Source organism: Cynocephalus volans, chromosome 10 (assembly GCF_027409185.1).
Source record: "Cynocephalus volans isolate mCynVol1 chromosome 10, mCynVol1.pri, whole genome shotgun sequence".
Classification (NCBI taxonomy): Eukaryota; Metazoa; Chordata; class Mammalia; order Dermoptera; family Cynocephalidae; genus Cynocephalus; species Cynocephalus volans.
Window position 1 is genome coordinate 122,860,304 of NC_084469.1, and position 24,969 is coordinate 122,885,272.

The 24,969-nt window shown below is 40.0% G+C and overlaps 1 protein-coding gene across 1 annotated transcript in view; it reads right to left on the bottom strand.

The window, feature by feature from the left end:
- WWOX (WW domain containing oxidoreductase) overlaps positions 1-24,969 on the bottom strand; it is a 983,029-nt gene that overhangs the window by 916,230 nt on the left and 41,830 nt on the right. Inside the window, exon 5 of the mRNA XM_063110099.1 lies at positions 9,861-9,967. Coding sequence (XP_062966169.1) covers positions 9,861-9,967 — 107 coding nt within the window. The remainder of the gene's footprint in view (positions 1-9,860; positions 9,968-24,969) is intronic.

Consider the following 24,969-nt stretch of genomic DNA (forward strand, 5'->3'; position numbering starts at 1 on the left):
AGGTGCCCAAGAATTCACAGTTCTAACAAGCTCTCAGTTGATGCTGACGCTGTGCGTTAGGGACCATGTTTTGAGTAGCACTGGGTAAGTTTCTGCAGCACTAGAAACCACAGAGATTGATCAATGAAACACTACTGAGACCATTACTGATGTGTCCTATCCTTTCCTGCCTTAAAAATAGCACCCTTCCAGTGCCCCCTTTTATTTTTGTCTTATTTCTTACATTTTGATGTAGATTTTGAGCATCCTGTAATTCATCAACTAATTCTCTCCTGGCTACACATTCCAAGTAATTAAAGTTCAGTAATAACTTATTCTTTCTGCTCCAGCACCTGCATTTCATTTGTTTATTTTCCCAGAGTCATAAATCTGAAGGGCTGTCAAAGTGCCATAATATTAGTGCAATAATCAAAGTTAATTAGTCTCTCTCAATAAACAACAACAAAGCCATTACGAAGATGCACTGAAGTTTCTCCCAGCTACCCGGTTTACAGACCGCACTATAGTCGGAACAATTAGAATCTGAGTATTGTAGGGTAAATAAGCGCAGTGTCCCTCAGTCATTTACAAGAAGACAGTGATCTTGGTTTGCACTGATTCATTAACTCTGGGAAAGGCAAAGCGGGTTTGGGCTCCGCATCTGCTGCCTGCTGAAGGACACTAGAGCAGACGGCGCACTCCCTAGCTGCCTGGCCTTGTTTCTCGTGTCCCAACCTTCAATAATAAAGGAGGGACAGGGGTTACAAAGAAATGAGAGAGGCCAGTCTCACTGTCAACTTTTAGTAACCCACTAACTCCAATAATTTTGGATTTATTATTTCGGGAGTTTGAGAGATGTGAGTACTAGATGGGTTCTGATGAGGAGGCAGCCAGCAGGACTCGGAGTGCAGAAGCAGGGTCAGCAGGTGGAGGATGCTGGGAGGAAGAGTGTCTTCCACCTAAGAGAGCACTTTCTAGTTAAGAGGTGTGCAGGGATAGGAGGAGCTGCCTGGGGACGGAAGGGCTTACCCGTCATGGAGGAACTTACTCCAAAGCTGGGTGGTCCCTGATCAGGGACATTGTAAAGTGATCTACCCATAGAGGAAAGTCTGACAAGGTGACCTGGGAGATCATGCACCCCTGAGAACTTGAGAGTCTTTGCATTTAGCAGAGCTCAAGGGGATTGTCTTTTGAGCTCACTGTCCAGCAGCTTTCAGAGATCCTTCTCCCCTTGAGGCCATGGCCCCAGTATTAGTCATCCATTGCTATGTCACAAATTTCTCTAAAGAACAGTGGCTTAAAACAGTAAACATTTTGTATCTCACCAAATTTTGTGGGTCAGGAATTCAGAAGTGGCTTAGCTGCTGGGTGGTTCTGACTTGTGATCTCTTGTGACACGAATCTGTCAGTTGGGGCTACAGTCAACTGAAGGCTGGACTGGGCTGGAGGATTCCAAGAGGGCTCATGCATGTGGCTGTTGGCTGGTGGCCTCAGTTGCTTGTCATATGGGCCTCTCAACAGGGCCATAGAGTGTCCTGACAACGTGGCAGCTGGCTTCCCCCAGAGCCAGTGATCCAAGAGAGTGAGCAAGGAGGAGGCCCCAATGCTCTCAGGACCTTCCTCAGGAGTCACACTCCATCATTTCTGTCACATTCCACTCATTAAGTATGACTGCCTACACTCCAGGGGAGGAGAATCAGGATCCACCTCTTGAAGAAAGGATTATCAAAGAATCTGTGGACAGATTTTAAAACCACCACAGCCACTTCTAAGGCTTCCTTTTATAGGGTCTTCAAAGCCTAGTTACATCCCCAGTTGTCTAAAGTGAGAGACAAGATCCAGATGAATCCCCTAGGAATACAGGGTGGCTTCTGTCAGCTCCACTTCTCTCCAGTACTAACCCCAGCCTCTGAGAAGGGCCAGCCAGCTCCACAGCAGCGCATGTGCACTGAGGACAAGACAGTCACCTCTCATTCCCTATGGATGAAAGGAGCCCCCGTTCCTTACCTCAGCTCATTGCCATATTAACTGACACAGTGATGGGAAGATGAAGAGAGGCTTGGCTATTTCCTAGTACTCTGATCATTTAAAAAAGTAAATTAAAAAGATGTAGATTTTAGAGTTGGTGCTAGAATGAGTTAAGACTTTTGGGGCTATTGGAATGAAATAAATGTATTTGGCATGTGAGAAGGATGTGAATTTGGGGGGGCGGGGGTAGAACGCTGTGGACTGAATGTTTGTGTACCTCCAAATCCAAATGTTGAAACCCTAATCCCCAAAATGGTGATATTTGGAGATGGGGTCTTTCAGAGATAATTAGGTCATGAGGGTGGAGCCCTCATGATGAGATTAGAGCCCTTGTAAGAAGAGACATAAGAGAGCTCGCTCTCTCCCCCCCCGCCCACTGATTTCTGCCATGTGAGGACACAGCAAGAAGGTGACCATCTGTAAACCAGGAAGACGGCTCTCCCTAAGAACACGACCATGCTGGTACCATGGTCTCAGACTTCCAGCCTCCAGAACTGTAAGAAATAAATATTTTTCGTTCAAACCACCCAGCCCACAGTATTTTTGTTATAGCAGCCCAAACTAAGACAAAGAGGAAACATCTTGCCAACAAGATCTTGAGTGTATTTTTCTGCTTTGGGGATCTGTATTGGACAAGTCAGCCTTTCTGGCAGCTAGCATTTACTGAATCTCTACTATGTGTCAGGCTCTGTACAAAAGAGTATTCACTTCATCCTTACCATGACTCTGAGAGCCACGATGAGAACCATTCTGCAGTTAAATAAATCAAGGTTCAAAGACATGACCATAGTTGACCAGAAATACCCAGTGAGCAAGTGTTCAAACCAGGATTCAATGCTAGTATGTGTGACTCCAAAGCTGGGGCTCACTCTACTCCACTGGGCTGCTTCTGTGTAAATTAAAATTTAGCTGTATTTTAAATATTGGCCTAAAATAAACATTAACCTATTGCAGTATATGCTACCCCAATCTGAGAGTGGCTGCCTCGTCTACAGCTATATCTCCATTTGTCCTTGCGTAGGTTTTATCAGTGCAAGGACTGTTTCTCCTCTCTGTTTAACCCAGTACCTGCTACATCTGAGACTCTCTAAATGCCCCATAATAAATATAAAAAACAGTCTCAAGTATATATTTTCCCTCTTAAATAATGGAACCTAAATGCCGAGCAGCCAGAAGCAGACATTTCAGCCATTGGCTGAACATCATCACAAGACGAAATCAGTCTCTTCAAACTATGTCAAAATTGCTTAATAAGAACTCAGGGGACTCTGTATTAATGAAAGGATGCACCTGCTTTGGATTTCACATGATTGGGAGCAATGGTTCGGAGCTAGCCACCTACGCTTGACTTTCACTCTTCAAAACTCTGCAGTTAATCACAGCCCTCGTTATACAAAGGTTACAACAGATATAAAGTTTGAAAGATTCAGCTCAAGACTGTGAACGGTGCCCAGGAAAAAAAAAAAAATGAAGACACAGAGATGGTGACCAAAGAACAATGAATAACAGTCAAGATGAAGTCAAGGCAAAATTTTCAAAATGAGAAATGAAATGGAAAACATAGACGATAAATACCAAGCACAAGTTTTAGGCATTCTGGAGACAGAGAAACTCAGAATATTTTAGCAACTGATTATATCTATGAGGGGGATGAATAATTTATTATCTGATAATCTTTCCTGGGCCTGTGACAAGAAAAGTCAAATAGGCAACGTAAGTAGAACAGTAAATACACTATACACTGCTTGAAATGGAAGTCTGAGAAGTAAAGAGAAGGAAAGAGCCTCCATTGCCCTGGTTAATCAACTCTGTCAGATTACAAAAAGCCACAGGGGACGCTCTCTTTCCTAGGAAGCACAGGGACCCTCATATTATGAACACAGAAACATTCACACATATACACGCAAATCTCTAAGAATACAATATGTGGCTAAGTCCTTGAAGAAGATAGGCCAACCTTCCAGCACAACACACACCAAGAATTTTGGACTCGGTAACAAGAGGACCTTGGGATCAGAGAAATATGGCCTCAAATCCTGGATCTACCACAGATCCTCCAGCTGTGTGAGTTTAGGCAAGATTTTTCCCCTCTTCTAGCTTCCAGTACTTCATCTGCACAATGGGTTTAACACACAACATAAATATTTAATGGTTAAATGTTAAGCACATTATGTAACACAAACATAAATATGTATACCCAACCCCACCTGCAGGTGACAATAATGACATTTTATAAACAAAAATGTCCCAAGGAAGAACTTTAGAACTTTACCATGTTTGAGTGTGTGCTTATTGATTTAAACAGTGGTTTATATAGTTCTTGCTGGTTCACAGACTTGTTTATATCATACTTTATTTATTGAAAATCCAATAGTATACAGAAAAACAATTTTTAAAGCAAAGAAATGAGGAACAAATCTAGCAGCTGATTTAGGATGAACTTTTTCCAATAATCTATAACTATTAATAATATTAATAGTTTTTATATTTTTGTTTAGCTAAAGATCATTCAAAACAATGGGGATGAGCCCTTTAACATGTGATGTGTTGAATCACATCTTTTCCAAGCCAAGTCACCAACAGACAGGCATGAGGATTGTATATAATCCAACCCACATGCTGATGCCACCACTAAACACACATACATCATATAAAAAACGGCATCACACCTAAGGCCTTCCATTTATAAAGGTAAATTATGGAATTATAAGCTTTTCGCATCAAAAGAGATTGGGGGAAATTCCCACAAGCGGAAAAGCTATACCAGCTCATACAGTTGCTGAGTGATTCAAGAGAGTCTGAAAAGTAGCTAGATTTCTGGAGAAGTTCTTAAAAATGCAAACAATTGATTACTCTGCATCCTTCCTTTGCTCCTTAATATCGTGTCATGAAAACACAGGATGTCAGAATCTATTAAAAGTACAGCAAAGTGTTGAGCCCATGCATCTACTACAATGGTTCGTACCGAGTGTTCCACATCTGAAAATAACGTTAAAGTCATCATTTCTGAGGCTTATCAGTGAGGCTGCAACAACATGGCACTGTCAGTGCTTTCCACATGCCCTCACTCCAACAAGGCAAACAGACCTGGTACCAACTCTATGGAAAACTGGAAGAATTACAGCACTTCAGCATCAAACTGTGTGGCTACAATCAACCAAGCATGTGTTCTCTCCCTAAAACATGCATATTCCATTACCTCTGACTAATAAATCTTTTATTTTTACCCCTCATCTCCCTGCTTTCTCAAAAACCATTTTAATACAAACCATTGCTTGCTGTTCCTGATGACTAATCCCTTAATCATCTTTCCTAAATATATGCAAAGTGTATTTCTTTATAAATACAAAAGAAAAAGCAATCACATAAATAATTAAGATGGCTTTTCAAATGACAGTTGAGTGCTAATATAAGCTACCCTAGAAAATACTAATCAACAAACTAAATACACATCTATTAAAACGTAGGAGTCCAGACATAAGAAGACTGAAAACGAATTCACTGCAATTCCATTTGAAGGGTGCTGATAAATATCCTCCCTACAGCTCCCCTTTCAGCTACTTGGAGAGGTTAAGATAAGTAAGCATCACTTCGCACTTTCATGTATGAATAAGAAATTATTATTATTAATAATAGCAGGAGCTAACATTTAATTGAGCACTTAATCTATCACCACTATGCATTAATACTCTATGCACATACAGTCAATGCATTTAAAATGAGTACAACCACCTAGATTTCTTGATATAGATATTGTTATTTGCATTTTATAGATGAAGAAACTGAGGCTTGGAGAAGAAACTTGCCCAAAGCTGTGTAGGGTGTATCTGCTTCTAACCTTTGCCATTATACTAGAGCATAATTTTATAGCCATGGTTATCAGCCAGGGACGATTTGCACTCCTGGAGTGGGGAAGGGGGAGACATCTGGCAATGTCTGGAGACACTTTTGGTTGTTACAGTCAGGCTGAGGGATGAAGCATGGGGAATGAGCAGGGTCTATTTTACACACTTTGAGTCAATGTCAGCCCAGCTCCAGGGCACTGATGAGACCAGTTTCTGGACTGAGGCCATTGTACCACAAAAACACCACCCCATGAGGCACCCTGAAGACTACCCATCCTGCCTTCTCCAGGCCTCTTGGGAATCCTGGTTATATCTTTTTCCCTGAAAAGACCAGAATAGCTGAGCTGGATCCCTGCTGCATTCTTCTGGCTGATGGCATGTCATCCTGACCGGTCTCTAGGAAGACGCAAAGTCTGGGCCAAATTGAGACAAGTTAGGAAAGCATGTGCTTGAGGTCTTTTATGTGGCCTAAATCTCCTCACCAAAGTATACGTACTTGGGACATCCTTCCCGTGTGACAGGGGAACTGGTTCAAGACACATTCTGGGGAGTTAAGGACAGGATAATAACTCCAAGAGAGAGCCATCAGCCCCTTTTCCCATGCCAGTCCACTTCTGCCCAACCCATTGGCTGTCTCGATCCCCAGCAGATACAGTTTTACAACATTCCCTGGGCCCCACACTCCACTAATGGTCAGTCCCCAGTGTGAGCTCGGCTGTATTTACAGGATAAACAGACCTTGTGCACACCCACACACGAGGCAGGCTGGCCACTCATAATAAGCCCTCCCCTTTCTTCATTCCCTACCCCACCCCAGCCACAACCCACCCCTTTTCTCCCTGCAAACAACTAGTACATAGGTGGGTGAACTCAGGCCCATCTGCTCTGGTCCTCCTCACCATCCTTGCTCCACAGAACCAAAAGTTTTACATCCCAAGTTGTAGGGATCCAAAATCCAGACACTGTAATAGGATGAGAGGAAGGACGAATTGGAAGCTCCACTAAACGCCTTTTAAGAAATCTACATTGGGATGTTGAGGTCTTGCTGTGGCTGTTTACTATGTGTATTTTGATACTTAATCAACTATTGTTCTTTACATGTAAAGCCCCTTGGAGGTCCTCAGATCTCAGGATGGGGAAGGGGATATGCCAGACAGCAACAAAATCCTTCCCCAGTAAATACTTACCGAGTAAAGGATGGAATAAACCACATAGCTATCAGTGGCCCAGACTAAGAGAACTCACATGGAATCCTAACATGTAGACTCTGCTACTAAGTGAAAGAGAATCCACTCCATCTTGAAAGAGGAAAAGATAAACTTCCTACTCAGTCAATCACACCGGCTTCTTGGAATACCTCGGAAAAAATCAGGTGTTTGTCTAAGAAGTAAGGGACACCAGTCTGCAATCCACATAAGGATGTGGACAAGGTAGACCACGTCTGTACATCTGTGGACTGTTTAACAACATGGGCATGAACCCATTTCCAGAGATACCACTGGGTTGATGGGCCTCCCTCTGCTCCATCCATTTTCAATTACGCTAAACAGACTGGCCTTTTAGGAGGGTGGTTTACATCTGCACCATCCATGTTATCCTATTTTAATTGTTCTCATTTCTTCACTTTGGAGAATCCAAACCATCTCAGCAGGAGGGCATTTTCCCATGAAATAATTATTATTAGTAGTAATTAATATACGTTCTTAATATACTTCTATATGGAATGTATTTTCACTTAAGTTATATTTTATGAGATAGTTGGATCTCCCCGAAAGTGGCTTGAGAGATCTAAAAAGATTATCTTGAATGTAAATAGACCATAGAGTAGATCTGATTTGCTTCCTCTAAGAAGTACGACTGATCTTGAAAGTAATCACTCAAATAGCACCTAGAGATTTTGAAAGCAAAACCTGAAATGTAACAAATGCTTGTCATGCTGAATGTGGTGGGAAAGCCAGGTTATGGGGGATAGTACGTAGACTCTGGGTATGGAAGCCAGATGGGGCAAGCTAGGAGCCTGACTATGTTCAGCAGCTGTGAGACTCTGGGTGAGTCCTTCACCCACTGGGCTGTCCATTGGTCCTTCTGTACAATGGAGAAACCAGGCTTATGTATCCACCTGAATAAGGGATAGGAAGCGTTTTGCCCAGGGCACAGCACATGACGGGGATTTGATAAATGGGGATTGTTAGCTGCCCCTTCATAGGTATGGGAATAGCATGCTGCTAGCAGAGAGGCAGACATGAATGTTCCGGAACATGGCGATCTTGGAATGTGTAGTGAAGGCAGGAAGAGAAAGACCAGGCAGGGCAGAACAAGCTGGGAAAGGAGGAATGGAGCCTATCTCCCGACCTGAAGTTGAGAATGCCCACGGAGCCTTGGCATGTGAGAGCCAAGGCTAGGCCAAATGGACCAAAGACTTCTGAATGAGCTCTTGCTGCAACAAAAAACTTTGGATCATTTTGAGAATCTCCCATGAGGCGCCAATATGTTGCAGAACCTTCCTGGCCCTGATATTGCCATGATTCATTCCAGATAAAGTATGAACACGCTCAAGCTGGCGAGCAGCTTGAAAAACTGGAGTCAATCAAATTGACCTTGAGAAACACAAGAAGGTGGTATTTAATGATATGCCAGATAAAATCCCTGTACAGAGATGTGAGATAAGGAAAGGCCTCAAGGAAAGCCGACCAGTACATGTCAAAGGTGGGGAAGTCAGAGAATGGCATGGGGTCCAAGCCCAACATAGGTCACCAAAGCAGGGTCTTGGGATTTCACACACTCTCTGTGTTATATTAATAGTGCAGAGATATGAAATGGTAATGACAGCTTTGGGTACTAAATTTGGGCTTCCATAATCATAACTTAGGGGAATGAGGAACACAGTACAATGGTATATACAAAGAACAGGTGAACAGATAAGAAATGATGAAAGGGTTAAGTTCCTTCAGTCTACAATCTATAAAACCTGATTTAAACATTTGAAATAGCACATTAGTGTTTTGTTTTCATTCGTGTTTCCTTTCCATGTACCTGACAGTGAGTGTTTTTAGATAATTCTTTCTCTGGAATTGCTGGTCTACCTCAAGGTACTGTACCGTATTCTATTATCCAAAAATGACTCACAGGGACCCAATTATGGTTTAAAACACAAGAAAGAGAGACTGAATGGTGGGTCTTTAAGATCATACTATTCAACCTTCTTCATTAGAGATGGGGAAACAGGTACCAAATAGATTGGGACCGACTTGCAAGAAAGAGGGACTGGGCTGTAAAACAGCATTGCTTATAATACCAATACAATGCAAACAATCAACACATTCACAAGGTCTCAGGTCAAATGTTACAACTTTAGAGGGATCTCTGCTGACCACCCCATATGAAACAGCTCATCCCGTCACTCCCCATCCTTTACTTAATTGCTATTTATTGTACTTATAACAGCCTGACATTATGTTAAATATTAAACATGATTATCCCTTTATGGTCTATTTCTCCAACCTTGAAGGTAAGTCCGTGAGGGCAGGGATTTCTTTGTTTGATGCTGTATTCTTAGTCCCAAGAGCACTGCAAGCCCTCAACAAATGTTTATACATAGACCTATTGACACCAATATCTACACAGAGAGAGAAAAGCTAAAGACCAGAGAAACGGTTAATGCCTACTCCTTTCTAATCTTAAAAACCATGAGCATAACAACCTCATAGTTGCATTCATGGGTGTTAACCACTTTTTATTTTTCTTTTATAAATGAGTTAAATGAATAAATATTCTCAAACCTCTGACTAATAAAGCAGATGACATTGACAATGAACTATAAACAAATGTGTGGATAATAAGGGGCTTGCTTATCCTTTCATTCATAAAACAAACAAAGTGAAGATGACTTTAAAAATAAAAACATTCCAAGAGCAATAAACTTTACACACTGCACTAAAACCTCCATGTGTTTAGCCCAGCATGTGTATTTGAAAATTAAAAACAACAAAAAAACAGTCAAGTTCTCACCCATTCTTCTAAAATGCGTGACACTGCTTCACTGGCTCTTGCCATATTCCTACAGGCCAGGATCACGTGTGCACCATGCAGGGCAAAAGACTTGGCGGTTTCAAACCCTACGGTTAAAAAGAAAGTCATCATTAAAGAACACAACATCAGCACATTGACCATGGTCTTAACTGAGCACCACTCACATTACGCTAGTGGTTCTCAACCAGAGGTGATTTTGCCCCCCAGGGAACAGATACAAGTGTCTGAAGACATTTTCAGTTGCCACAGTCGTGGCTTGGAGTGCTACTGGCATCTAGTGGGTAAAGGCTAGGTATGCTACAAAACGTCTTACAATGCACAGGATAGCCCCCACCACAGAAAATCACCTGGCCCAGAATGTCAACAGCGTGAGCTTGGGAAGACTTGCTGTAGGGACACAGAGATTTCAAAGATGAAACCCAAGCCATAGAAGTGTTCACGGCACAGCCAGCCATTCAACCATCAGTAATGATCAGATTTTGTGCTAAAGGTAAAGACATTATGCTCTGCTCTAAGTGTTTCCAGCACTTCTGCTTCCAGCAATGGTAGCCTAGGTTTCTCACATCTACCTTCCTACTGAGAACAATTAGAAAAACTGGACAAAATAACATATGTGTGTGCATACACATACACACACATCTGTTTGAAGGCATCAGGAGAAGACCATGACTGAGAATTTTGGAGGTGAAGATCTGAAAAAGTTGAAATGCCAGCATTTGGCAGCTTTTTTTTCCAAGGCATATTCCAATTCCAAAAGCAGTTATTGAGAGCCGAGGAACAGAGCTGAGCTTTCGGCATTCTCACAGTCAGTGAAAGACACAAATTTGAGCTCAGGGGTCACCAAGGAAGAGGGCCTTAGTAAATACACCAGACTTTTGGTTGAGATCCTAATGGGTTATGACCTCTAGTAATAACCAGAGACAGTCCAGACTTCACAATGGCTTCAGCTTCAAGCCATTTCAGTTTCGGATTAGGTTAAAGTAATCTGGCCCTATCTATATAACTGCCAGAAGCAAAATAAAATATTCTCTGGAGGAAGATACCATCACTCAGAGACTCCTATTACCACCACAATTATTTCAAATCATCATACAAAATCTCTGACATGCAAACAAAACTACCTGGGCATACAAAAAGATAAGACTGCACCAAAAGCCACAGGGGAAATAAATATAAACAAGTACACAGGAGATCTATATAACAAAGTTATCAGAAATAGTGTGATTAATATGCTCAAGGAACTGAAAGAGAAGACGCAGAATTTTGCCATGGAACTAGAAACAATTAAAAATCAAAGAGATATTCTGAAACTTTAACACAATGAAGAGTAATTAAGAATTCAAAGTATAGGTTTAACAGAAGACAAAACAGAGATGAAGAGAAAGTTTAAATAACTAGAAAACAGGTCAAAAGAAAATATCCAAAATTAAGCATAAAATTTTTTTTAAAAAGATGATTAATACACCAAAGAACATAAAGACATGTGAAACACATTCTCAAGCTCTTACACATATATGTAATCTGAGTCCCAAAAGAAGAGGAATAATAGATTAAGACATAAGCAATATTTGAAGACATAATGGCTGATAATTTTCCAAAACTACTGATAGATATCAAGTGACAAATTCAAGAAGCATCCTGAGCCACAAGCAGAAAAAAACAGGTGTGTGTGTGTGTGTTTGTGTGTATCACACCAAGGTACATCACAGTACAACTGCTAAAAGCCAGAGACAATCTTAGAAGCAGTCAAGACATGCAGATACAATAAGACTGATAGCTACACCTCTCAGTAAGAAGATGAAAGCCAGGGATGAAAGAAAGAAAACTTCCATCTTAGAATTCTATACCTGGTGAAAATATCCTTCAAAAATGAAGGTGAACAAAATTTTTAAACAAATAAAACATGAGAGGATGTATCACCAGCAGACCTACACTAGAAAAACACGAAAGAGGGCCAGCCCATGGCTCACTCGGGAGAGTGCGGTGCTGATAACACCAAGGCCCCGGGTTCGGATCCCATACACGGATGGCCGGTTCGTTCACTGGCTGAGCGTGGTGCTGACAACACCAAGTCGAGGGTTAAGATCCCCTTACCGGTCATCTTTAAAAAAAAAAAAAGAAAAACACGAAAGAATATTCTTCAAGCAGGAGGAATATAACCCTAAATAGAAAACAGGAGATGCAGAAAGTAACAAAGAGCAACATAAAGAATAAAGATATAGACAAATCCAAGTGATAACAGTAATATTTTGTGAGCTTTAAAATTCATACTGAGAATTACTATACTAATAATAACATATAACCTAGGAGGTGACTAAACGAGATTAATGTGTCCTAAAGCCCTTGTTTTTCCCAGGAAGTGATATAGTACTAATTTACATTAGACTTTAGTAACTCAGAGATCCAGGCTGTAATCTCTAAAAGCTTAACAAGCTAATGGGGGGAAAAAATAGAATAATAAAAAGAAGGCAAGAAAGGAGATGAAAAATATAGAACCAGTTGGGGCTAGCCAGTTAGCTCACTTGCTTAGAGCGTGGTGCTGATAACACCAAGGTCAAGGGGGTTTGGATCCCTGTACCAGCCAGCCACCAAAAAAAAAAAAAAAAAAAAAGAATAAGTTAAATGGAAGCTAGCAATAAGATAGTATATTTAAACCCAAAGATATCTGTGATTACATTAAAAATAAATGGACTAAAGACTGCAATTAAAAGACAAAGACTGTCAGACTAGATAAAACACACACATACAATATGCTCCTTACAAAAGAATATGTAAGCTTTTGTATCCTTAAAAATAATTATTAAAAAGTTAAAAGTAAAAGAATGGGAAGGATATTACCATGTAACTTAAGCCAAAAGAAATCTGGTGTAACTATACTAATTTAAGAAAAAGTAGACTTTAAAGCAAGAAGTATTACAAGAGAAAAATTTGAATATTTCCTAAGGGTAAATTTCAATCCACCAAGAATATATGAAAATTCTAAACTTGTATGTAATAACACAACCTTATATACACATATCAAAATTGACAGAATTAGGAGGATAAATAGACAAATTCACAATCATAATAGGAGATTTTAACATATCCTTCCCAGTAACAGATAAAATAAGCAGACAAATAAAAAGGAGATAGAGATTTGAACAACATAATCAATAAATTGGAAATAACTGAATATTTTAAACACTAAACACAACAGCAAAATGTACATTCAGCTACTTAAAGAATATTTACCAAAACTGACTATGTACAAGGCCAAAAACAAGTCTCAAACAAATTTCAAAGAATTAAAATTAGAAAGCATGCTCTTTGACCACAATGGAATTACATTAGAAATCAATAACAAGATTCCCCAAAATTCCTCTTTCTGACAATACATTTTTTAAAATTGTACTTTATTTTATAATTTAATTGTACATATTTGTGGAGTACTCTGTGTTGTTTCAATACATACATATATTGCACAATGAGTCACTTAGGGTAGATAGCATATCCATCACTGAACATTTTATCTTTTCTTTGTAGTGATTACAGTCAAAATCCTCTTTTCTAGCTACTTAGAAATATACAGTATAATATTATTAGCTCTAGTCAGCCTACAACACCAGAACTTATTCTCCCTATTTACCTGCAAATATGTTTTTAAACAAATAAGAAATTGTGACTCAGAAAACTGCAATGAAAATTAGGAAATATTTTGAACCAAATAATTGTAAAAATTCTACATATCAAAACTTACAGAGCAACAGCTAAAGCCATGATGAAAAGAAAATCTGTATCCTTAGCTACATGTATTGGAAAAGAAGATGATGTAAGCATCAATTAAGTTGGGGGGGGAAAAAAAACCCTAGCACATTAAACCTAAAAAAAAGCAGAAGGAAGGAAATTAAAATAAAATGAGAAACTTATAAATATAAAACAAACATTAAATACTGAGGAACAAAGAAGCTAAAAGTCAGTTCTTCAAAAAAACTTAAAAAATGATAAAGGATTAGCAAGGCTGCCAGAGAGAGAGAAAAAGAGAAAGATAAGACACAAATGACCAATATCAGGGTTGAATAAAAAGACAATGCTGCATGGCAAAAGCACAAGCAACAAAAACGCAAATAGACAAGTGAGACTACATCAAACTAAAAAGCTTCTGCTCATCAAAGGGTACAATCAACAAAATGAAACAGCAACCTACAGAATGGGAGAAAATATTTTGCAAACCATATATCTGATGAAGGGTTAATGTACAAAATACATAAGAAATTCCTACAACTCAAAAGCAAAAAATCAACCTGATTATTAACATGAGAAAAGGAACTGAACAGACATTTTCCAAAGAAGAGCTGCAAATAGCCAAAAAGCATATGAAAAGGTGCTCAATATCCCTAATCATCAGGGAAATGCAAATCAAACCCACAGGAGATATCACCTCACACTTGTTAGGATGACTATTATTAAAGAAAACAAAAGATAAGTGTTGGTAAGAATTAAGTGAAAAGGGAACTCTCCTAAACAAGGAATTTACATTCCCTGGTGTAAATGTAAATTGGTACAGCCACTATGGAAAACACTATGGAGGTTCCCCCCAAAATTAAAAATAGAACTACCATATCATCCAGCTATCCCACTTCTGGATACATAATCCAAAGGAATGGAAATCAGAATCTAGAAGAGATATCTGCACCCCCATGTTCACTGAAGCATTATTTACAATAACCAAGATATGGAAGCAACCTAAGTGCCCACTGACAGATGAATGGATAAAGAAAATGTGGTGCATGTACACAAACACACACACACACACACACACAATAGAATGTTATTCAGCCTTAGAAAAGAAGGAAATCCTGACATTTGGGACAACATGGATGAACACAGAAGACATGATGATGTTAAGTGAAATAAGCCACACAAAGACAAATACTACATGATACCACTAATATGAGGAATCTAAAATAAAATAGTCAAACTCATACAAGCAGAGAGTAGAATGGTGGTTGTCAAGGGCTGGAGGTAGGGGGCGTGGTGGATTGAATTATGTCCCCCCAAAACTCCCTGAAGCTTGAATTGTGTCCCCTAAGTTTTAGGTATTAGAAACTTAGCCCCCACTGCAACTCTTAAGAGGGTGGGAAATCCTATTATGGTTATTCAAAGGTGAAGCCTTAAAGAGGTGATTGCATTGTAGGACCATGCAGTAGTGAATGGATAAAAAACGGTGATCAGGGGCGTGGTTCTGAGGGCTTTAAAAGAAGAGGAGAGTCTGTCTCGCTCTCTCTCTCTGCTCTCTCTGCTTCCACCATCTTGCAATGTGAGACTCCTGGGTCACTGTCACCACCACCAGATGGACTTTGGACTTCCCGGCCTCAGAAACTATAAGCAATAAACTTTGTTTTTCTTTACAAAATACCCAGTTCCATGTATTTTGTTATCAGGAACAAAAATGGACTAATACAGGGGGAAATGAGAAGGTATTAATCAAAGACAAAAGTTTCAGGTATAAAAGATAAAAAAGTCCTTAAGATCTACTATACCGCATAGTGCCAATAGTTAACAATACCGTACTATATACTGAAAAATTTGCTGAGAGTAGATCTTATGCTAATTGCTCTTATCAAACACATAAACACACACACATGATAATAATAATAAATAAATAAGGCAGGAGGAAATTTCTGGAGGTGATGAATATTTTTATGGCATAAATTGTGATAACGGTTTTACAAGTATATACTTATCTCCAAACTCATCAAGTTGTATACATTAAATATGTACAGCTTTTTGTATATTAATCATACCTCAATAAAGTGGTTTTAAAAAATTAAAAATTAAAAAAAAAGACTAAAGATCCTACAAACCTGAAAAAGATCTTAAGATATGGTGAATAACTTAATACCAATAAATTTATGATATAGGTGAAAAAGACAAATCCCTAGAATAACACTACTGAAAAACTGTAACAAGAAAAAAATAGAAAAACTGAAAAGTTCAATATATTCAAAGAAATTGAATCCATATTTCAAAATCATCTCAAAAAGAAAACTTGGAAAGAGAAAAAACGGGAGGGGGGAGAGGGGGAAAAAGAAAAGAGGTGGTCTAATTCTAGAGCTTGAATGCCAAACAATTGCTCTAAACTGTAAAAAACCGTATTTTGTAAGCTATGGTGGAAGACTATAGTATAGTGCAACAATGAAGTAATCAATTCTACCGAAGAAGACAGCAACATAATTGAACCAAATCCATGTCAAATGACCATAAGTTATTGTTTCCAAAATAATGTTAATATGTTTGAAAAATCAGAGTATCATTATATTACTGAGATCACCATGCAAAAGAACCTAGTATAGTTCATTCATTCAATCACCTCCATAGATCTAATATTAATGAAGACCAGTCTGCTTACATAATCTAGTTCTCAAGGAAAGTCAGCACAGCACTAAGGAAAACTCAAACTCAGGAATGCAACACACTTGTGCTGATACCGGCTGTGACCATTTACCAGCTGTGGGACCTAAGGTTATGCCTTTAACGCATCTGAAACTTGGTTACCTTTTCTGTAAAATGGGGAATAAGTGGACAACATATACTAAGAGCCTAATGTAACCACTGTAGGAGGAAAACAAATGTTAGCTGCCTGATCTTTTCAAAATACTTGGGGGGAAGTGCTATGCCTCTTCTCTGATTTGTATGACCTACCAAATACAGCACAGTTACTATGAATGAAAAATTAAAACTCTCCAAAATCTTCTCCCAACAGCAACCCAAGAGCCAAATGGCTTTCAAATCAGTCAGAATTCAAAGAAATCAGCTACAGTTTCCAGCATTCTACTTGCCTGAATACTGGCTCTGAAGCACAGATGAACTTCAATGTTGAGAAAACCTAATTTTTTGAGATTTTACCAAATTCTGTATTCCAAAGTTCTCACTTATTACCTAAAGATGACCTCTGATACTTGAATCAGATGCTAAAATGATGCACATCGTATTTCAAATCTGAAACATTTACGTCTAAATCTGTTTGCTTCGTCTTTGGTGCATGTAGGAAAAGGTGTCTGAAGCCATATCTGAGGCATCAGGCAAGGAGACAACAGTCTTTAGTTTACTCATTTTTACCTGTGATGCCAGTTTCACCCCTATATCACCAGCAAGCCAAAGGCAGCTAGATCACTGGGGAGAGGATAGAGAGAAGTAAAACACCAGGTTTTGTAGCCCTGCTGTCCCAACACTGTCTGGGAGCAGGCACAGGACGAGGTCCTGCTGGCTGAGGTCCCACATCCATCAGGCGAATGAAATGCGGACCACCATATGGAGGCCACACAAAGTGGTCAAACACGACCTCACTTGTCGTCCCAAGACTTTAAGCTCCTGGTGGCCTCTGTGTCCCTTTGCAATTTCCCCATCAAAGCAACAATAAGAAATATTTTCCATTACATTTTCATCAGAAGGGATTAAAAGGAAAAAAAGATGTAGGAGAGTGGGGAAGATGGTGCACACGATACTTAGCCATTCATTAGCGACCATATTTTTAACGGATAAGAGAGCATCAATACAGTGCCAGGCCAGGCAGGCCCCAGCGCTTTATTTTTCCAGCTTACCAGATGAATGGCAAACCCCTTAGGCTCTATGCCTCTTCTCTATCCCACGGGACTAGCACCCAGTAGGATTCAATAAATACTGCAGAAGAAATAAATGGTTCTTGCAGACGGCTAATAGGCCACAATTCTGGAATATTTTAAAACAATCCAAGTTGTTTCAGACAGCAACACTACAGACCCTCTAACTTCCTTATAAAGTAATGAATAAATATTAATAGCCCGCAAAGATATCATTCACTGTAGTTTTGAATGACACTGCCTAGAAATCTGTGGGAGAAAAGCATGCCCTTTTTCTATCAAATTTTATTTTCCCACACAAACCTGTTAAGTCATGCTATCTCACTTGACAAAATAACCTAGGGCAGAGGACTTTTTATTACCAAAAAGAGCGATCTGACATGATGGCAGCAACAGGCTGCAGGCACGAGCTTGCACCCGCTCTCCTTTAGAGAATTCCTGACTGTAGTTATGGTTAAGCCATTTGTCTCTGTGTCTTGTAAAATTATGCTCTGGGTCTTACATCTTCCTTTATCTAAGCAATGCGAGCCTACTTTTAAAAGCTGCAATAGACAACTCAATTTTCTTATCCTTTACAATTGCCTTTGGAGCAAAAACAAAGCATGGATATTTCAAAAGATGATGGTTTAACAGGAAGGACAATAACACTTTTATAGTAAACCATATCTCTAGAGCGCAGGGTTTTATATATATATAAAAAAAAAAGTTTAATAATGCTACCTACTGCTAAAGTCGTGGATAAAGCCCATGAGAATAGCGCCCCTCAGTCTTATAGTACTGCAGCTGATGGCCAGTTTAATTAGCTAAATGTAGTAGTGCTAAGCCAATTCTGCACAGTGCCAAAGTTTGTGCAAAATAATGAAGGCAATGGTTTACTAAATTTAATAACCTGATTCATCTTATAAAAAATTAACTTTATGACAACGTTCAAATTGAACCAGCTTAACTGCATGGAGATGGCAAGAGTGTGCTCAGAAGAATATTTAAAGCTAATAATATAAAGAAAATGAAGGAAGACATTTCAAAACAATGGGCAGCATCAGTTTTCTAGCACTTGTTACGTCTGATCCAATCAGAAAAATTAAGTGGCCATGGAGGTTTAATATCTCATTGTCTCAGGTTTTAAGCTTTGGATACAAACATTGATGTACCATAAAATGGACTACATACCAAAAAATATTAAATACCTGCTTATCTTACACTAGTTTTCATTCTCTAGAATAGAGGTTACAAACTGGAGATCACAGGATAATCAAGCCCACCGACCTGTCGTGTTTGGCCCAGACTTTGCCTGCCTGCCTTCCTCCCTCCGTCCTTCCTCCCTTCCTTTCCTTCTTCCCTTTCTCTCTCTTCTTCTCTCTCCCTCCCACTCTCCCTTCCTTCTTTCCTCCCTTCCTTCCTACTTTAAATTAGTTGCCAGCATCAAAAAGTTGGGGACGGGCTGGCCCGCTAGCTCAGTTGGTTAGAGCACAGTGCTGATAACACAAGGTCAAGAGTTCGGATTCCTATACAAGCCAGCCACCAAAAAAAAACAGTTGGGGAGCTCACATAGTCCAAAGCAAGGTGTCCAACTTCTCAGAAAAAGCTTACAATCAGAGCACACTGGGGCCCAGTCCCACTTGGTGATAGGTGAGCTAAGGAGCCTCTGCCAGCTGGAGACAGGGATTGGGCACTCTAGCTGGCCACAGTCACCACTCATTCTGCTGGCACTACCTGCCAGGTCACTGCAGCATTGGACGCTCACATGCACGTCATCTGGGGTAGCTCCCTCTTAGAGATGATGACTCAAGCCTGACCACAAAATGGTCTCTACCCAAATGTTCACATCCAAATTTCCAAATCTCAAAGAATGTCTCCCACTGGCGTGTATGAGATTTTATTTGAGCCGTGTCAAGTCCTATTCTGTTGAGCATGAGAAGGTCAGGATGCCAGCTATGCCACGGAAAACCTGACAGCAGCACTGGGCTTTGCACAGACAGAGAAGTGTAAGGGTAACAACTCAGGGATCTGCAGGAGTTTCGGTCTGTGCTGCACGTTCCTTTGCATTTCCCAAATGTCACTGAGTGGCAGCAGAAACTCTGGGCCAAGAAGTACATTGGGACCAAAAGAGAGAAAGACGAACAAGACAAGCAAAAAGACAAGGTGCGCAGCAAAAAAAAGACCCAGGACTGGTGAGCAGCCCACATGAGTGAAGCACGAGGAATAGACGGCAGATGAAGCCCGAGCACGTTGGCATTAAAACTGAGGATCTCCTCTGCAGCTGGTAGGGAGCATGTGAAAGAATTTGGGCAGGGAGTAATACTATGAATTATTATTATTATTTTATCCATTTCAGGCACCTCCAGTGGTCATGTAGATAATGACCCGCTGGGGATGAGGTGCCTCCTTACGCGGAGCAGCTTAAAGGGATAAATTAGAAAACAACTTTGGAAGCAAAGAATCTGCAAAGCCTGGTGACTGCCTAAGTCTAGGTTTGCGAAAGTATCAGGGCCACTGGTTACCCAGACAGAGAACACATAGGGAGGAGTGCGTTTGTGCGTGGTGGTGGAGGGGGACAGAGCAGGCAGCCACACCCCACGAGACTCACTGCGAGGTGGACAGGTGGTGATAGAGTTGCCCACAAATTCCTGAGACACGAAAAACCTCAGGGTGGGAACCCAGTGCTTTGTCCCCACAAGTGCTGACAAAGCTCCACAGAAGTAGGAGCTAAGAACAGGCAAGTTTCTTTTCCTGATGCCAGGAAGATTCCTTCTGGTTTGAGTTTTTTAATTTTCTCCATATTGTGGATGTACTTGGGCAGTGTCCCCATTTACTGTAAATTATGGTTTTAATTATCATTTTTATTAAGATGCCCAAAGGAGTTCAGGCTTACAACACCCGTAATTTCTAATGGGTTATTATTAATTTATAATTGTGAAGCACTGGAGACAAATGTTACTTGTAACTGTACACAATTAAAAGACCACAGAGATGGTGATTCCCCCTTTCCCCTCCCAGAACATACCACGAAAGCAATCTTTAGGAACCAATCAACAAGTTGCAGAACCTTCCAACATTAAGTCCTCTCCTTCCCTGGAGATCTGCCACCATGAATGGAGTTGTTGAGCTTGAGTTCAATTTTCAGACAATTCAAATTTGGGGACAGTTTTCATGTTAAAACTACTAGTTTTAAGGATGTGTTTCTCTAATATCTTCCTAAAAGTGCAAGGACCATACTTTCCAAACAGATCTGATTAATGCAAATGCAATTACAGTGACATGACACTGACCATGATATTGAAATCCAACTCTCTCAGGGTATTTCAGACTAGATTCCAGGACATACGGTCACCACAACTGTAAGGACGGTGCCACATCTGCTGTGACTAGATAATCCACACCTCTGTTTCCATAGTTACTTTAATTACCTGAATGATCACATTTACCTTCTCCACCATTTCAATCACATAATTCTGAGCTACAAGGAGTTAGAAATCGTTCTCCAAACACAATGCATCGTTGCCAACTCTTAAGAAGTTACAAAACTACACAGGTCTCTCCAGAGAAAAATAAGTCATAACCAGCCCTGCTTTTAAATGTATGTGTTAAGTACAACAATATACAGAAAGCAATAAGTACCGTAAAGAACTTCCTAAATACCCCTCATAAATACATCTCAAATATATTTCCAAAAGAAGATACCAATTCAAGAGATGAGAATACAGAAGCGGGAAACAGGTCAGCTCATGTGGAACCTCTTTTTAAAATATCACCAGCCTGCATTTATGTGTTTTTAGCAGTATAAGCCTGAGGCCGTAAAGTTTTGTAAAGCTATTCAATAAATTCCAAGTGACTACGTGAGATCTCTCAAAGAGTAAGACTAACCCCAGGCTGGCTACTAGTGCTGCCACTGTGCTGGGTAAGTCCTCAATTGACCTGCCAATGACAGTCCTGGTTAGGAATCACAGTAAGAAAAGTGCCTAAAGATTACAATTAACACGGTCCAAGATGAGCCCATGAAGATGGATTCTGTAAGGGCAACTAAATCAAGCAGTATCCATGTTGGTAAGGGTGTGGGGGAACCAGACAACCTCATATATTAATGGGGGTGGGGGAAATAAAATAGCTCAACATCTTTGGGGAGCAATTGGTCCATTTCTATCAAGTTTTAAATGGACATACCCTTCAACCCAGCTATTCCATGACCAGAAATTTATCCTACAAATAGTCTTGCCCACATGGGCAAAAATGTGGGAGGAATGTTCAACACAGAGTTGTTTATAACCACCAAAAAACTGCAATCAACCTAAATGCCCATTAACTAGGTTAAATAAATTACATGGCATGCATAGAACAAAATACTGTGATGCACTTGAAAAGAATGAGGTGAAATGATATGGAGATGCAAGGAAACATCTCCATTCTATAATATTGAAAAAAAGTCAAAAAAAGAAAAAAGTCAAAGTACAGAATAGCATGCACATGAAACACGAAGTGAGGGAGGTATGTAGTTGAATAGGTGCTGACACTGATTACTTCAGGAGAGAGCTGTTGGTCAGGGGCAAGGAAGACTTATGCATCTTACAAGGTCGCTCTATGCTATTTCAATTTTTAACAATGCATGTATGCCTGCTATAGTAAGAAACTCAAAATAACAAACCGAATGCTACTTAACTGATGATTTACGCGTTTTTATGAATTTTAATACAGAGCATTCAAAGCAAATGAGAAAAGAAAGGAACCTATTTCTATTTAAAACAATATATTTTCTGAGCATCCTGATTTACATAGAGAAGACCATTAAAGGTTCCAGGTGAGAAGGAGAACTTGGGAGTGTTACTATGTGCTGAGCACCATGCCAATGCTTTACAAAATACATTAATTCTAAGGAGTTCTTCACAGAAACCCTCTGAAATGTCATTGTCATCACTTCATATAAGAGAAAACCAATGATCTCAGAGGTTAAGGGACTCACAAGATCAGAAGGCAGAACACACAGTGTGGCCTGAGTTCAAGGCAGGTGCACCCCATCATATGGCCCTCAAACTGTCACGCTCACCATGTCGTTGGAGGGTTGTGATATTGTGATACAGTAAGAAATGCACCCTGGTTCCTGGCACAGAGCTTCTAAAACCCTTGTAATTTCCTGAGCTATAGTGGCAAGAGGAGCATCTTTTGTTATTCATAACAAGCCCCATTTACTCATACCTGAGTTTATGCTAATGAGGTGACCTGGGAGGGTGGGGGCTTGTTGCCAGAGGAACCAACTATGTGATTAGAAGGTTGGAACTTTCAGCCTCACCGCCCTTCCCCTGACCCTGGACATTAACTTAATCATGATTGGCTAACGGTATAATCAATCATGCCCATAAAAATTCTAAGGATGGAGTTCTGAGAGCTTCCGAGATTGGTGAACACCTGCAGGTGCTGTGAGGGTGCTGCACAGGAGAGGACAGGAAGGCTCCTTACCCGTCCCCACACCCTGCCCATGAACCTCTTCATCTGGCCGCTCACCCGTATCCTCTGTAATATCCTTTATAATAAAACATAATAAATGTTTCCCTGAGTTTTGTGAGCTGTTATAGCAAATTATTAAACCTAAGCTAGGGGTTGTGAAAAACCCCCACTTATAGCCAGGAGGTCAGAAGCGCGGGTGACAACCTGGGACGTGCAACTGGCATCTGAAGTGGGGACAGTCTTATGGGACTGAGCCCTCAACCTATGGGGTCTCTAACCAGAGTTAAAACAGTGTCATAATTGAATTGGAGGACATCCAGTTGGTATCTGGAGAGTTGGAAAATTACTTAATGTAGGGAGAAACCCACAGTTGGTATCAGAAGTGTTGTATGTGAGAGTGTGGAGGAAGACAGAGGTTTTCCTTCCTTTAGGGTTAAAAGCACAAATGAGAAAAAGCTCCTCGAGGGTAGAGAAAACAACTTGGAATGCCCCCACCAGCTCTCCCCCACCACAGCCTCAATTGTCTGTTAAATATGATTTACAGAATTTGATATATATTCTCTGTGGATATTATGAGATACATATTTCTCATATTATATGTTTACATGCTTGGCATTCGTATAATTTAAGCTAAACCTATTGAGCAGTTGTTAGTAAGTCTTTCCTTCTGAAAGAGAGAGAAATGGTCCAAATGTCATGAGCTTCCATGTCAACAGCCTCCCACTGTCTCCTTCTGGGTCATCTTGTCAAAGCAAAGAATTGAGGTCTCTTCAGCTAATTTACTACATAAATGGACTTATTTTATGGAATCTATCCCCAAACGGTGTGATATTATCACACTTTGTTCTCTTTTTTAATATTTCATCATGGGGCTCAAAATAAACACTGTCCTTTGCTCTCACAAACATTTTTCTGAGTAAGGCATTTGAGATGAGATAACTAATTCACAGAAATAAAAGCTTCTCTCCACATTCTTCCAAGATCAATAGCTTATAATCACCGACTGAACCCCACCTCTATGCTTCCAACTAATAAGGGAAGATCATAACACCACAGCCATCACAAGTTATGCTCAAGTTTTTTCTTTAATTTCAAGAAGACTTTGGTGTCCAATTTTAAAGGACAACCTTTATTAAAGTCAAATATAAAGACGCCCTTTCTCCAAATAATGAGAAAGTAACAAACATCACACTGGATTTTTTTTTAACAAGATGCACATGGCACTTTTATAAACTTGTCCCAGATACTTAGGAAGAAAAATAAAACAGGACAAAATAAACAAAAAGGCCTCCTGGTAAAAAAATTTTTTAAATCCAGCTTCTTAGATGTAGAGACCCCTACGTCTTTTCAAGGCTCTTGACAAAATACAGCTTCTTTCGCTCCCTGGCATCAATACAAGAAAGAATGTGATGGCTCCATTGTTTCCACAGGGCGAACCTTTTTTTAACTAACAAATCATGTGCTCACGCACACGCGCACACACACTCTCATGGACTCACGTATAATTCTGTACTCACAACAGTAACTACTAAGAGCACCAACGTTTTTCTGGGTGTTTGGAAGTGGAAAGATTTATCCTGAAGTTTGGCCTTTTTTACTTTGATTGATTAATTTATAGCCACTTCAAGAGGAGAAGGGGACCAAGCTCTGAATTTGCAAGTGCACTGTATTATGTTACTGAACGTTTCATTGTTTTCACAGCTGTTAGAGGATTTCCTTTCACTACTGAGGCCTCCGTTACTCTTTCTCGTCTGCTCCAGACAGGGCTCTTTATGATTTAGAGCAAAGAGGCCAACCTCGAGGGTTCTGTACCCACACTCATCCAAAGAGAGAACCTGTCTTTTACTTTCTTAATGACCAAGGGGCCATGATCAGCCTGTCTCCTAACATAATTTCCACTCCTGTCAATTAAAAAGTGGTTAGGAAGGAATTGTTTAAAAAAAACTTTGTTTTTTTTTTTTTTTTAAAAACCCCTTCATTCCATTGAGGGCTCCCAGAAATGAAAAGCCTGCTCTATCACCAGTGTGGACAATGTATTACAATTCTAATTTAAG